General features: G+C 59.6%; 1 protein-coding gene across 19 annotated transcripts in view; it reads left to right on the plus strand.

Moving 5' to 3' along the window:
• Window positions 1-15,702, plus strand: part of Plec (plectin) — a 57,102-nt gene that overhangs the window by 15,368 nt on the left and 26,032 nt on the right. For 3 of the 19 annotated variants that reach the window (XM_058580800.1, XM_058580801.1, XM_046449156.2), the window contains exon 1: window positions 5,672-6,407. The exons of 7 other annotated variants lie outside the window; for them this stretch is intronic. In XM_058580800.1, the coding sequence (XP_058436783.1) occupies window positions 5,870-6,407 (538 nt within the window). In that variant the 5' untranslated portion in view covers window positions 5,672-5,869. Of the gene's footprint in view, window positions 1-2,827; window positions 2,995-5,671; window positions 6,408-9,717; window positions 9,876-11,411; window positions 11,554-12,184; window positions 12,461-12,744; window positions 12,785-13,744; window positions 14,007-15,702 lie in introns of those variants that run through there. 9 more of the 19 variants (XM_058580812.1, XM_046449169.2, XM_058580807.1 and 6 more) reach the window with 7 other exon arrangements.

The following is a 15,702-nucleotide window of genomic DNA, read 5'->3' on the forward strand; positions in this document are numbered from 1 at the left end:
TGGTCTTGCTGCAGGTCCATGCAGGGAGCACGCCGGGGAGGTATGTGTCACAGGGGGACATCATCTGCAGGGATATTCTGCAGTGGGTTTTGTTGGCTGGGTCTCTGCGGGGTGGAAAGTGTCTGCTGAAAGGGCCACGGCTGTCCCAGGTCACCCTGCACAGGATTACCTGGATGACCTCCCCCTGACGTGCTCTGCTACTGTCAGTGAGTCCTGAGTGGGAGGATGTCTCAGGATAGGGAAAGGGCAAGTTTGAAGACGGGCAGAGCTTGGGAGAAGCACTAAGCTGAGGGGAGGCAGTAGGCAGAACCTCAGGCGTGGGACCATATCAAGTGCAACTAGGGTGTGTGGGGGCAGGATCAGAAGCCACCTCCGTGGCCTGGGCCTGTGGCCAAGCCAACTTATAAGGAGGGAGCTATTCAGTATAGGAGGGAAGGCCTGGCCTCGGTTCTGGAGCCCAGTGGTGAGTCCCTGTCCCAGTTGATTTCACGGGATTCTCCTGGGATGCGGAGCTGTGTGGGGTCAGTCTGCCAGCTGTCTGGAAGGCCCATCGGTGGCCAGAAAAGCTGGAGACCGAGTGTTTCCTGCTGGGTCTCTCTTGCCTTAGGGCCTTCGCACATGCTGTCCCTCTTCCTGGGTGAGCCCCCTCTAGCAGGGGTGTCTTGCTCACTACAGACCCATGTGCTTTTTCAGTAAAACTTCCAGGGATTGGGATCCAGGGTGGTGAGATCTCCTGGGCAGTGAGGAGGTAAAAAGCTGAGTCCTGGGGAGGGCCTGGGCTTTGCTTCTGACTAGCCAGAGCTGGACAACAAGGCATGTCCAGCTTCCTCTTCACTGGCTCAGTTTCTTCTGAGACACCTCTACCTCTGGCCCCAGGCTCTCCTCCACCACCAACCAGTCAGCATCTGTCTGTCCTGATGACGTCCCGCCCCCTTGTCTGGGTCTCTAGCATTCTTTCTTGGCTATAGCCACTCCCACATTCTTTGGGTCTCTCTTGCCTTAGGGCCTTTGCACATGCTGTCCCTCTTCCTTTGCTGGCTAGCCCCAACCCATCTTTCAAGGTCACACGCGGCTGCTATTCCAGGCTGGTTGGGTAGGGCAGGCTGATAGGGCTTCTTCACTGGACCTTTTAGCTGCCAAGGCTTTCCCAAGAGCCCCTGGCACACACCTGAGTTGAGGGTATTAAGTTTAGGACTGGTTCAGTATAGGACCCCCTGGAAACTTCCTTCTCAGAATAGTTTGTCTGCCTCACTTTTCATTAGCTTAAAACTGTGATCTTAAGACATTTAATTTTATACATTAAAAAAAAAATAGAACCAGCACCGAATCATGTGTGAGCTTTCCCATATCATTTAAATCTATTTATAAATATCTCTCAGTTTTGTTTGAGGCTTAATACAGAAGTTCACCTGTAGGCTGAATCTAGATTTATCCAGACAGAGCTTAGAAAAAAAAAAGTAGGAATTTAAGTGTAAGAATTCACAAAATTCTGTTTTAATTCCACACTTCATTATTTTCCCCAAATATTCAGGCAACTGGTGTTTAGTGAGACCCACTCATGCCCTGGACTGGTTGAGCCCCAGGGAGAGCAGAGGTGGAGGCTGAGGGACCCCCAGGCCTGCTGGGTCTGGAGCCCAGGTGGGCCTGGCACTTGCTGCTCCTTGGCCTGTTAGCCTGTGTGTGGCGTTGCCATGTCCTCTATCCCAGCCCTGGCCAGTCATACACAGGCCTGCCTGTAGAAAGGGTGGGCACCCTAAGGAGGTAGTCCTGCCTGGCAGGGTGTGGATCTGAGCAGCTGGGAGAGAGACTTAGGTCTTCAGGAGACCGAGGCTATTGGCACATCTTGTGGAGACCCATCTGTGTTCCACACTGCCCACCCAGCACAGAGGACCTGGGGTGCATGCCCCGTGGAATGGGCATGGCCCAAGTGTTCCTGATGATTTCTGCAGCCTGCAGAGAGGCAGAGCTGATCTCTTCCTGCAGTCCAGATGGTCTCTCCAAGAGGCAGGAGTGACAGTTCACTGCCACTGGCTGGGGTGGTGGCCCAGAGCAGCTGCTGTTGGTTCCCTGGAGGTGGTGGAGAGGTGGGGTCAGCTCAGCAAGGAGCTGCGTGTCATTCTGATGGCAATGGAGATGGGTGACAACTGGACTGATAGGCAGTACCAGCAGATCCTGTGGGCCTGGCTATGAGGAGTGATGACCCCAGGGTTTTGGTGTAAGCCACTAAGTGGTGGTTAGTTGGGTACCCACAGAACTGAGCAGACAAGGGCCTCCAAGGGCTAGGGGAGACAGAGGCTGGGGCTTGTGCGGTCCCCATGGGGCACAGAAGCATCTTGAGCTGTAGGACCAGTGGGGTGATCAGCTGCATGTTGGAGAAGGGCTTGAGCAGGGATGGGGCCCCAGGGAAGGGTATTGTCACTGCATATCCTGGGTGGATGGGCTTGATCCGAGGTCCTGAGGCATGACAATGACAGCCCTTCAGTCATGGCCCAGGGGAGGCTGCTTGAGGAGGTCCTTGGAGTCAGGAGTGGGGTGTCTCCTGCAGTGAGTGGGTGGTTAGGGCTTCAAGACCAGAAACAGGCCCTGTGCTCATGGTTTCTGCAGGCCATTCCAGGTGTGGCTCTGGGTGGCGGAGGCTGGAGACTGAGGTAGGCTGTCTGGATGTGCCACCTTGCAGTTTTATGGCCGTGCTGCCTGGTTGGAGATAGCTGGGTCGCAGGTGTGGGACAGCAGGTTAGGAAGGACGGGGTGGAGCGACCCATGGCTGGGAGCATGCGCCCAGGGCAGCCTTGTCCCGCACATTGATCAGCTGAAGCCCCGCCTCTGACTGGCCGGCCCCGCCCCACACCTCCCGGTTCCTCCCCCAGCCGGCGCTGGCCGGGGCAGTTCGGTGCGGTGCCGGACTCTGCGTGGAGATAGCTGCATCACGCTCGGCCCCCATCAGAGACATGGACCCCTCGAGAGCCATCCAGCACGAGATCAGCTCCCTCAAAGGTGGGATGGGGGGACAGCTGCGACCATGCAGTGACCTCTGGCTGGGTTGCAGTCTCCCGCAGGAGGTAGTCAGGATCTGGCGTGCGGTGGGCAACACTGGGTGTGCTGTGCCGAAGGCACGGGAGACCCCCAGGCTTATCCCTCACCCGGGCTCCTCCTGGTGCAGAGGTTCTTCTGGGATGGCGGGGAGGAGGGGGTGGCTCCTGCAGCAGTTCTGTAGCCCTGCAGTGAGTGTCAGGGGCGGAGCAAGCTGTAGCAGTGGCAGGGGCGGGACCCAGACTCCGTGGGAGCTCAGCCCTACCGCAGTTGGCGGCTTACTCCTCCGCCCCAGCCTGCCGCCCTGCAGCCTGTCCTCCAAGGGGGCTGGGTAGGGCTGTGGGGATTGCTGTGCTGAGGCGCCCGCGGACTGGCCCTGGGCAAGGCCACACTGCGGCTCTTGGTGGGCGGGGGACTGGGGGCTGCCCAAGGGCTCCGGAGTGGTTGCTCTGGAAACCTAAAGAGGCCTGGAGTCGGGAGAGAGGAGCCGGCCTCCAGCCATGGAGTGCTCTCAGTCCCTCCCTGTGCTGAATCAGCAACAGTAGTTGCGGTTGCACGGGGGGGGGGGGGGGGGGGGGGGGGTAGGGGTTGTTCTCCCAGCCCAAGGACTGGTGGGCAGCTCCCGGACCAAGATCAAGGGTGTGTGTGTGTGTGTGAGTGTGTGTCTCGAGGGTGGGGGAATCCCGCTGTCCCAAGGCTGCTGTGCTCTTGCTGGTTTGGGGAATTCCCCACTGAGCCCCACCCCCTTGCTCTGGATCCGGGAGCTACTAGTTTAGGAAGTGGACGGGTTGGCGGGTTGACTACTACATGGGACACCTAGGTAGGTCTGTGCAGAAGAGACTTAGGTCCAATGGCTTAGGGGCCTGAAGTGTGGCTTGGGATCATTTGGGGACTGTGGAAGCCATGGGTTGGTTTGGTGGGGGATTGGAGATTTGAGGGAATTGGTTAGGAAATCATGCCAGGAAGATAGCATGGATGTATGGGATGAGTGCAGGAGGGACTGGTGGCAGGCAGGACGGGTAGAGCCAGAGGTTGAGGGCAGTACTGGGGCACAGGCCCAGAGAGTGGGAACTTAAGTGATAACTGGTCTGGATCCCAGCAGATGCTTGGTCCCAAAACACAGCTCTGGTGGTGTGGAGGGTCCTTGGGTGTCGCTGCTGAGGGGATGTGGCAACTGCCCACTGCCATTCTGCTGTCCTGCCTGGGACTGGTGTCCTGCCCTCCCAGAGCCTACCTTTTTGGGCTGGCCTGGTTGGGGCAGGGCGCAGGGTGAGCCTTGCCGCAGTGAGCTGTGGCAGGAGGGTTTCGGGAACAGTTGGCTGAGCGTTCAGTTTCCACCGTGCAGCCACACCGCCTGCGTCTGTGTGTGTTTGGGTGTGCTGTTTGGAGCCTACTCGGGTGTCATGGAGACAGCCCATAAACCCTCCCCACAACGCTTTGTTGGCTGCCTGCCAGCCTGCTGGCCAGTGCCTCCCACCGCAAGATCCCCCACCCCGCCCTATTTATAATCAGTTCCTGGGTTTGCAGTGCTTGGTGGGAATGGGTGTGTCGACTCCGGGAGAGTGGAGCCGGGTGGGGGTTGATGGGGCACTGCATGGAGAGTTGGGGTATTGAGTAGGATAAGAGCACAGGATATCTATGATCAGACCCTGGGTTTTGGGTGCCTGGCTGTGAGGATGGGTGTGGCTGGGTAACTCACCTCCCAGGGCCTCATGTGGTAGTTTCCTCTTCTTTTCCGGTGGGCATAATGAAACTCCTGGTGTCCTTTCCCTATCATCTGTCACTCTGGCCACAGGCAGGCACTCAGGCTGCCCCAGTAGAGAGTCTGTGTGGGTGGCATGGACGCCAGGTCTGGGGTGGTAGGGACTTAATGACTTTGATTCCCTGAGGCAGGTGGTACTCCCTGGCCTCTCTGACAGCTGTCCTGGAGATGGGGTGGATAGAAGCTCCACCCAGAGGCGCCCCCTCCTCCCCTCTCAGCGTGCCCTGGGCTGGGAGTGGATGTGTTTCTGGACTGTCCCTAATCTGTCCTGGAATGCGAAGAGTTAAATCTGGTGCCATTTGGAAGTGGGGGCTCTTTTCCTCTGCTTGCCTGATGGACAGTAGATGCTGGGACCTGCCTGTCCATGTGCTCTTGACAACTGCCCCTTGCTGTTTCGCACTTAGGCGTCTGCCCAAGACCCCAGCTTCCTCCCCAGGCCCTCACCCTCCACTCTTGGACCTCAAGTGCCCCCAGTTCCAGGCAGCCCAGCATTCTCTCTTCAGACCTTCGTGATTCCATAACTCCTGGAACCACACCCCTTGGTGGCCCAGCCTGTGGACCCCTCCTGCCTTCTCTGCTCCCTGCCTTCTGCCTATTCTGCCACTTTTTTTCTATGCTTCTTGGTTTATATCACCCCCTAATCCTCCCACAAAGATTTGGGAACCTTAAGGAAATGTTTTAGAAACTGATGTAATTTCTGACATTGGAGCCATGGGGCCCAAGAGGGAAGGGGGTGCCATTGGGGTGAAGGCCCCCACTCTGCAAGGGGCCGTCGTCTGTGCGTGGGAGGGGCCGCCCCTGCTGCTGAGTCAGAGGAGGCCGGCCCAGGCGTCCTGGAGGGCGGGCAGGCGGGAGGTTCCAGCAGGCGGTAGTGCCGGCAGGAATCCACGGAGCCAGGCACTGGAGCCACTCTTCCCTGAGCCCGCGGCCTTGCACTTGGTGCAGGAGTCTGCCTGCTTGCCTTCCTGCCTGCTGCTGGCCCCTCTTGTACCCGTGCTGAGGAAGCCTAATCCGCCTCCTCACTGTGCTCCTCCTGCTTCTCTTGCCCCTGTGCCGACCAGCCGGCTCTAAGCAGCCATGGTGGCTGGCATGCTCATGCCGCTGGACCAGCTGCGGGCCATCTATGAGGTGCTCTTCCGCGAGGGGGTGATGGTGGCCAAGAAGGACCGGCGGCCCCGTAGCCTGCACCCCCATGTGCCTGGTGTCACCAACCTGCAGGTCATGCGAGCCATGGCCTCCCTGCGGGCTCGGGGCCTGGTGCGGGAGACATTTGCCTGGCGCCACTTCTACTGGTTCCTGACCAATGAGGGCATCACCCACCTACGCCAGCACCTGCACCTGCCACCTGAGATCCTGCCTGCCTCCCTGCAGCGTGTGCGCCGCCCCTTCACCATGGTGATGCCTGCACGTCGCACCCCTCATGTGCAGGCTGTGCAGGGTCCCCTGGGCTGTCCGCCCAAGCGGGGGCCTCAGCTGTCTGAGGACCCTGCCCCAGAGGAGCGGCGGGCCTACCGCCGGAAGGAAGCTGAGGAGGGGTCACCTGAAGCCCCTGTGGTACCCACTACCACTCTGGGAGCCCTAGCCAGGCGGGGCCTGGAGCCTACCCCAGCCACAGGTCAGCTGCATCCTAGTTCCAGGTGGAGAGGGGTGGGAAGGGGGGATGTGGATGTCCGCAGTGCCCAGGCTTGGGCCTGTTGGGGAAGGGTGGGCAGCATGAGTGCTGGGGATTCCACTCACACCAGCAGGTGGTGCCCTCTCTGCCTGAGGGATCTGGGTGCTGTGGTCAGTGGGCCTACTGGCTCCTCCTCCTGGGTTGGGGACCTTATTGGGGTGGGACAGGCACATCCCAGTGGGGGCGGGGCCTGTGGGGCCTGGACTGGCGGGCCCAGCTGTTGTCACAGCCCCACCCATTTGTGGGCCACTCTCTTAAGCATTGTCCTTTCTTTTGTCCCCATTCATTCCAATCCCTGTCCCAATAGGCTGTCTGTCTGAGGCCCCTCTGTTCAGAAGTAGGGGGCATGCAAAAGAGTTGGTGGTGTGGGATGGGCCTAGCTATTTTTTGGCAGTGTAGCCTGGGCAAACTGCTTGACCTCTGAGCATAGAGTCTGCAGGGTGGGGGTGATATATCCCCTACCTCCTCCCACCGAGCCTCTTGGTTGTGTGGCTCAGATTCCCTGTTGCATGGAGAGTACTGAGTGTCCCCCATGACTGGATGCCTGGCTGGGTTAGGGTTGGCCGTGGCCTAGTGGTAGAGGAACAGAACCCAGGAAGGAGCATCCATTTGCAGGTTAGGGGTTCTGGGCCTGGCACAGGGTCAGGTAAGTCCTTCCCAGTTGGGAACCAGGTGTCAGAGAAAAGGATTGGTCCTGTCAGCCCAGGGACTACCAGAGACTCCTTCCCTCTGACCCTAAGCTCCTGGGTCTGCTGGACCCAGGTGGGCAGAGGTGTCCTGTGCTGTGCCTAAGGCTTACGTGTTCTATTGGGGCACACTGCACTCATTGCCAACTCAGGACAGCCTGGACCCCTCAGTGCAAGGCAGGGTTGGTCCCCATTCCATCTTTATGACTGGACACCTGGGGAGAAGCTTATTCTCTAGAGGACTGGAGAGATAGCCTGGGCTGAGGCTAACAAGGCAGGCAGGAGTTTGCAGGGGAACCAGAGAGGGGATCCAGGTGCAGGCCCCATGCCGGGCACAGCTTGGGCCGAGTGCTGAGGAAAAGGAGTTCTGGTTCTGGCCTGTCTGGTTGGATCACTAAAGCCTTGCTAAGGGAGCACATCTGAAGGGTCAGGGAGGTTGCGGGATGGAGGCTGGCTTCCAGCTCTCTCCATGGCCTTGGGCAAGTCAGTGGCCTCTTCAGCTTCCCTGTAAACGGGTAACCATATCACTGGGCGGAGGCATGAAGAGAAGAGTGCTTGGCCAGCACTCGGATCTTAACTCATGGGGCCTTCATCTGGGGTCTTTCCCGATCTGGGGCCCCTGCCCACCCTCAGCCTCAGGGTGGAATGGCCTCTTCCATTCTCTGGTGTGGGTGTGGTGAGTGGGAGGGAGCCCCCCTCCTTTTCTCCCCTTCCTTCCTTCTTGCTATTCAGGCGGGGCCAGCTGGGCAGGCAGTTGGCAGTAGAGCCTGGAGGGGTTCTGGGTGTGGCCACAGTGGGCAGAGTGGAGGGCACCCCCACCCCCAACAGGGGTGACTCAGTCTTCCCGTCCCAGCCACAGCCGTCCTAGTGGCAGCTCAGAGTTTCCAACAGGAAATGAGTTCCAGCTTCAGGCTGAGTCAGGGCGCAGGCGGCCCTCTTCCTCCCCTTCACCCTGCAGGACTGAGCACGGGGCTTTGGGTGTGGTTTGGGGCCAGAGCTGTGCCCTCAGGCCCATGTTGGTGGCAGAGGCATGATGGCTTCACATACAGGTTGGGATAGTTCTGAGGACACCTAAAACTATCAGCTTCTTATTTTAAAAGTGAACAAATAATAAACCACAGAGACCCCATCTTTCCCATAACCCGGCCCCTCCTGGCATCCAGTCATGGGGGACACTCAGTACTCTCCATGCAACAGGGAACACAACCAAGAGGCACGGTGGGAGGGGGTAGGGGATATGTCACCCCCACCCTGTAGACTCTAGGCTCAGAGGTGGTCAGGAGCTGTGCTGGTCACCAGAATGTCAAGATGGGCTGTCCCATTGAGCCCTGGCCAGGGAGCCACAGGCATGGCGGGGCAAGCTGGGGGTACCTGCTGAAACTGGCTCCTGCTGTGAGGCTCCACTCTCTCCTGTGCCCTAATGGTATGCTCATCTTGGGGGTGGGATCCCCAATGGCATACTGTGTAGGAGTATGTCTACCTCATGGTGAGGCGCAGACTGAGCCTCTGCCCCAGAGAGCCCCCGGACATACAGGGATGAACTGGGTGAAGGGAGAGTGATCGGAAGGGCCCTCTGTGGAGGCACCCACAGCTAAGGTCTGATAGGTGAGGAGGAGCTGCCCTGCCCAAGGAGGGCGGCCTGGGCCAGAGGGTAAGGATACAGGAAGGTCCCGCCTGGAGTTTCCCTTCATGGTACAAAGCTGCTGGAGTAGTTTCTATGTGAGTTGTTTACACTCCAAATAATAATACTTTGCCTGGCTCAGAATTCATAATGAATCCAGAAGTGTGTAGAGAAAATGCTTTGAGAGCCTGTCTTCCTGGAGGGATGTCATGCAGCGTAAGCAGATGGCCACACATGGACAGGCTTCTCCTCTCTACATAGACATGCAAGCTGCACAGCCTGACTTTCCCACGTGGCCCTCCATGGCACAGGAGACATGGAGCTGCCTTGTCCTCTTCACAGCTACATAGCACCTGCTTAGGGTGGCCTATGGGTCCTGGCAGTTTCTGGGGAAGGTGCACAGGGGTCATCTTGCTTGTTGCGGGGAACTGTGCAGATCTTGGGCAGGTTTCTACCCAGGTTGTGGAGGATTAGGTTTGTCTCTCCCAGGTCCTGTACAACTGGAGAGATGTATGGATGGATAGGAAGGTATCACATTTGCCCAGGGTGGAGAACGCAGTGCCTGGGAACTGAGCTGGTTGTGGGGGACTCAGGCAGAGGAAGCAACTGGCCTTGGGGGCTGAGGGGATGTAGGTGTTGATGGGTAGAGAAGTGTGGGACTCTGCTTCCACATGGCTGCGTGGAATGCACTGGGCACATGGATGCCTGGAATGTGAGTGGGTGGGGTGACCGGGCTGGGCTGGTGGGGCCTGTGGAGGGAAGAAGAGACTGTGGGTGAGTGGGGTGGGGCAGGCTCAGTAGGCAAGACCACTGGGCTGAGACCCAGGGCTCAGGGACTGAGGCAGGCCTGTCTCCTGCACCCCAGGCTGGTCTGCCTGGGCTGGTTTGGCCCGTTGGTCCCTGCTCAGCCCTCTGACTAAGGGGTGGCTGTGAGGAGGAGCCACTGCTCCCAGAGCTGGGTGGGGAGGCCAGGGTAGGAGCAAACCCTCCACCCCTTCCCTCCTTCCTGCCTTGCTTTCCTCTCTGCCGGCTCTGAGAGCAGCCTGACCCAGCCAGCAGCCATGGACAGGTACAGCATGGAGGAGCTGATCCAGCTGGGCCAAGGTAGGGCATAGGAGCAGCCTGGCTACAGAGAAAGGAAAGGGGAGGGATCAAGGCCTCCAACAGGGATGGGGCTGTCCTTGGCAGCCTGCTACAGGACCCTGAGTTGCCCCCTTTCCTCAGTTTCCGTGACCTTGGGCATCAGAATGTGGGGTGCAAGGATGTGTGTGGAATGTGGGGTGTTCCAGAATAGTGGAAGTTAGTGGAGGGGCTGCTCACAGCCTGGGGCATTTCTTCCTCTGGGAACCACTTCTCACCCAAGCAGGGGGTTCACAGGCTCCTCTGAGTCCATGCATGTGGCTAGGTCAGAGGGCCAAGAACTGTGCCTGCCTGGTTCAGCTCCTGTCCACTTCTGGTCATCTGCTTCCATGGGCTGGGCTGGGCTGGGATTTGGACCCTCTCTGGCCTGCCTTTAAGGTAGCTAGTGTCCCTGGTGCTCTGGGCTTCTTGAGCCAGTACAATCCTTGGCTGCCTAGAGCAGGCCACTAAAATGTTTCTGAAGTGTGGGGCTGGAGAGCAGGGGCTCAGGTGGGCCCAGTCTTTTCCTCAGCCCCCATCCCATCTCCGCATCGTGGACAGGGTGCCCACCCTGGCAGTCAGGGACCAAGACTGGTTTGCTGTGCTTTGCTGAAGGCTTAGCATGGGCCAGCTCCTCATGGTCTTCCTGCCTTGGTTTTCTCATGTTCATGATGCATTCATGCATAGGACTCACTTGTAGAGTGTGCTGGAGATTAAAACAGAATGGTGCCTGGCACAGGAAACACTACAAGATGCTACCCTCTGGAGGAGAGGGTCAGGACTGTATCCCCTTCATACACAGTTGTGTACACACACATCCGTTTCCCCAGGTGTGCTAGGATCTGGGCCAGCACAGGATATGGGGGATGTGGCGTGGACTGCCTGCTGACAGGACCTCTGACCCCTGTCTTCCACAGAATAGGATTGCTGTGGTATCTCGGGAGGGCTTTCCCTATCCAGACCACATGGGAACACCAGGAGAGAGGCCTCGGGTGAAGAGGGGCAGCCCAGAGATATGGGGTGGGCACTTTTTCATGTGGCCTGGACCCCAATTTGGGGCTGCCTGGGTCTCTGGCTGGTAGTGTGACCTTGGGGAGACTGTCTTGTCCACCCTGAGGCCAGGTGTGGTATTGAATGACTTTGCGCAGGGCCCTCTGGGAGAAAGGGGCGTGTCACCACATTGGTCCATTTGATGCTTCCCAAGAGCACCCTACGAGGTGGGCAGGGCATGGGCCACACGAGCCCTAGCCCCTGTGTCTTGTGCCGAGGGGGTCCTGAGGCCAGGCAGCTCCTTATTACAGCATTACCATGGGAGCAAGGGTGTGCATGTCAGTGGCGCTGCCCAGCTGGTCGGGACTCCAGTGAACCCCAGGCCTGAGTGTCCTTACTGTTCACGTCATGTTCTAAGTCTGGACGAGTGACGGGCCTTGCTTGCCCTCCTCGGATATTTATATCCCCCTGGGCCCCCTGCCCACCACTCCCCTCCCCCATGGACTGCTGCTGACAGCAGCCACACGGTCGTGCCCTCCTCCCACCTCGCCTCTGCTGCTGCTGCTGCCGGGCTTGCTGCCTCTAAGGGGCCTGTGACCCTCCCCACACCCCTCGCCCGCTCCCTGTCCACCCTGTGGGCTCCTGTTGCTGTCCCCAATGAAGATCGTGCCCGGTAGGTGGGGCAATCCTTTGAAAGTCTTTGTGGAGAACCCAGCTGGGCTGGGGCCACAGTGCCTGGGGCTAGAGGTGAGAGGCTGTGTACTCCCCCCCACAGCCTGCTTCCCAGCCATCACCCAGCCTCTCCCTCTGCCCTGTCTGAGGCCCTACATGGGGGCTTGAGGCTTGTGAGGAGTCCACATGTCTTTGAGCCTGGTGGGGTCAGCTGCAGACCTGGGGTGGGCTGCTAGGACTGGAGCGTTGGCATTCATACGCCCTTGGTGTCTGGCCGTGTCCCCAGGGGACACCACTGAAAGAAGAATGGGGGCTCAGCACTCCTTCTGTGGGGGCAAGGGGCCAGACTGGGCTTCCTTTGGGAGGGAGGACCCAGATTGAGGCTGCGCAGGCTAGGCTGGGGGGCTGCGGCTTGGCAGCCGCATCCTACAGGCCCCTCCTCCTGGCGGGTGTGGCCGTGGGTAGGCAGGGGTTAAGGCTCCAGCTAACCTTGAGCGTCGGCAGCACGGAGTAGGGACAGCTGAGCTGGGCCCTGTGGGGAGCGGCCAAGAGCCACTGGAGGGAGGAGGGCGGGCCCAGGCTGGGCTGGAGCACAGTGTGTGCAGCGGACCGGATGGTCTCCTGGCTGCTGGATAGTGCTGTAGGGCGGTCCCTGCAGACGAGGCAGCCTGCGGGCGCTGGGCTCTAGTCCTTGGGGCATCCCGTCCTCGCCCTTCGCACAGGGAGGCGCTGTCAGGCTTCACAGCAGCCAGTCGCTGGTGCACTGAGGCGGCTCTGCCTGTTCCTTGTGGCAGCCATGGAGCCGACAGGCAGCCTGTTTCCCTCCTTGGTAGTCGTGGGCCACGTAGTCACCCTGGCTGCTGTGTGGCACTGGCGCAGGGGGCGTCGGCAGGTGCAGGATGAGCAAGGTAAGCGCCCTTGCCTCAGCCGCTGCCATCCGCCACCACTCTACCATGGGGATGCTAGTAGGGTTGGGGGCGGAGGGTCCACCTCCCTCCCACCCCGCCTCTTCCGTCTCTGAGTGAAACACGAGTGTTTTGTGAAAGTGTGTCTGCTGCCCTGCTTCCCTGGGTGTGGCAGGGGCGGAGCATTGCAGAGTCTGACCTGGGCAGGTAGGTGGAAGGAGAAGCTGCGGTGAGACCCAGGGGGTAGGCTTTGGGAGCAGCAGTGCCTGCCTCTTCAAGGAAGCCCCCTCCTCAGCGGGGACATGAACACAGAATCCACAGTGGCAGGTGCACTGGGCTGTTCTGGGCGGGACCACGGTGGGGGTGGCCCTGCACAGTGGCCTCCCCTGCCCACAGAGTGTAGGGTTTAGCTGCACAGAGGAGCGGCAGGTGCCTAGTGCCTACAGCCAGGGTCAAGGCCCAGAACCAGCTTTGTGACTTTGCGACAGACTGGCAGGCTGTGATCTGCCCTCCCCCTGCTCAAAGTCACCAGCTCCTGGGCTATAGTCCGAGGCGCCTATGCCCAGCACAGGACGGGGTGGGGCTGAAGTGAATGGATCATGAACAGCCCATGGGAATTGGGCAGCTCTGGCTTCTGGCCAGAGGGACTGTCCTAATGGAGCTCACCTCCCGGCTGGATTCGCCTTTGTCGGGGAGTGGCCAGGCTGCCCCCTAGTGGGCCTAATGGGTCTCATCCTCAGGGGTAGGATCTCCACGACTTGAATCTGAATTCGCTTGGCTTCCAGGCATGGTCCTGGGGTTCCCTAGGGTTCCCTGGAGCTGGTGACTCAGTTACTGGTGGGAAGTTTCAATAGAATGCACAGATGGAGGGTTTCTAGTACTCAAGAGATTTTTGGTTGGGGACCTGCCACTGGCCCTCCCTTCCTTGACACCCAGTTTTGTGGCCTGTCCACACGTGGGAAAGGAGCTTCCCCTTGCCTCTTGTTGCATGTGGCTTAACTCAGTTCTGTTCTTGCTATTCTCTGCCCACCATCTCTGCAGTGTCTACCCTGCTCCCCCAGTCCTGCCCCAGCCCCAGCCCCTTCTGGCATCCTGCTGGGAGAGGTCTCTGAGAGTGGATCATGGGGACCCTGGACAGTTTCTAAGCATCCTTGTCCTGGAGGGCAGCCCCACCCCCCACCCCCGTAGGGGTCTAGGGGCCGTGGAGGTGGGGGGGGATGCATTTCGTGGGTTTGGGCGCGGCTTCCTGACCCGTGCTGGGCGGGGCGCCCGCAGGGGCAGGTTCTTCGGGTCTGGGCCTGGCGCCCAGCGGGCGGAGGAGGATGTGGCAAGCTGAGCCGGGCCCTTTCGCACGGGCTGGGAGCAGGACTTGCTGTATGATCCCTGGACGACCGAGGGCGCCTAGGGCTCATGGCTGCATCAGGCACCCGGGGGGCGGGCGGCGCCTTCTACCGTCAGAGGGAGGTTGTGTTAGAGCTGCCGCGATGGCTGGACGGGGGCTGCGAGCGTGCACGCAGGGGCTACCTCTACGGACAGCTGTGCTGCGTAGGTGGGTGCACCCTTAGCTTGCTGGGCTGAAGGGACTGGGCGGCTGAAGCTCTCACCAGGTGGGGCCGGGGATAGGGGTCGGGTCTGGCCCAGGTGCAGCCCCGCCTCCGAGCTCCGGAAACACCTGGGGAAGGAGGCGGAAACACTTGGGGGAGGAAGGCGTGGGGCGGGGTGATGAAGTCCATGCTGGTTGGCTTGCCTCTGGAGTATCCGGTGGGAGGTGGGTGGGGCAGAGGGCTACAGCCGAGGGAGCCGGTAGCAGGGGGAGGGAGGGAGGTGCTGGGGGCGGGACCCAAGGCTTTCCGGCTCCAGGTTCCCTCCCACTCCTTGGGGTTTCCCTCCCAGGACCGAGTTGGCTGGGCTGTGGAAAGCGGGAGATGATCCTTCTCAGAGGGCTGTGGGGGGACTGAGCTGGTGCTGAGGGTCAAGTGCCTTGGACCCTACAGGGTCAGACACGATTGCCAGAGTACAGTACTGGGAGCCCCGGGGCGGGTCAGACAGGTGGGAGAGGCCCCTGAGGTGTATAATAGGCTTGGGGAGCGACTGAGGACAGGTGAGGACTCCTATCAGTCTAGTTTCCTTTCCTTAGTGATTAGGAGGGAGGGGGCATCTGCAGCCAGGGGTAAGGAGTAGGCAGGTCAGGAGGGGAGGGGTTGAGGAGGAGCTTGAAGTTCTAGTTCCTGAAAGGTGAAAGGAAGGAGGCACCCAGAGGCAGGACTGCTGCCAGGGGAGGGTGCTGGAGCTGGCCTGGGAGCAGGAAGAAGACTGGAGAATGGGCTTGGTTGGAGCATGGGGAGAGGGCCACATGCATCATGGGTATCCAGTACTGGCTCCCCCAAGTTCCAGCTGTTGCCTGAATGCCCTGTGCCCATCTCTGGCCCATTCCCAGAAGCATGGGTGTTTGTGCCCCTCAACAGAATGACAGCCTGCTCCTGCAGCAGAAACTCACCCTGTTACTGCGAGTGTGGTTCCCCAGTAGGACAAGCTTCTTGCTCAGGAGGGTCCTGCCTAGGGAGGGGTGGGCACGTGTTGCGGGTGTGAGAAGCTCTCAAGCACACTTGCATTCCAAGCCCTGACTAGTGTGGAGTCAGATTTGGGATTTTGGAGGTTAAGGAGTTGATGTCTACTAGGGTTATGGGGGCTGCTGGGCCAGAAGGGGCAGAACAGGAAGGTCTCCTGTTGGAGGCTGAGGGGTACTCTCAGAGGTGGGGGGTGTAAGACATATGGCAGAATCCTGGGAGCTAGCCTTGCTCTTAGGCATTAGGGTGGGGCCTTAAGGGCCCCTGCCTGGCTCAAGACCCTGGGCCAGTGGGGTTTTGGTGCCCTCTTGTGGGCACAGGGAGCAGCAAGCATAGGGAATGGGGTGAGCTTTCCCCAGAATTGTGTGCTGTGGGAGGGGGGGTGTTCCTCCACAGCTCACAGCTGGAGCACATCAAGCCAGATGCGTGGACTGGAAAATTCTTGTGGTTGGGTGGTGCATTCTTTCCTACAGCAGTTGGTTGGGCTGGGCAGTTCTAGATGCTGGCCATAAGCCGCTCTGTCCGCTGACCTGAGGGATCCAGAGGCCCTTGTACCCTTTGCCCAGATCCTCTATATATTTTTACAACCTGGAGCAGCTGCTATCTCTGAGCCTCACCCGGCTGCAAACAGCCCCCTATCCATCCTGCCCCCAGGTGCGGTTTCCTTTTGAGTGAGTC

Source organism: Marmota monax, unplaced genomic scaffold (genome assembly GCF_021218885.2).
Source record: "Marmota monax isolate L192 unplaced genomic scaffold, Marmota_monax_Labrador192_F-V1.1 WCK01_AAM20220418_F8-fsc00073, whole genome shotgun sequence".
Lineage (NCBI taxonomy): Eukaryota > Metazoa > Chordata > Mammalia > Rodentia > Sciuridae > Marmota > Marmota monax.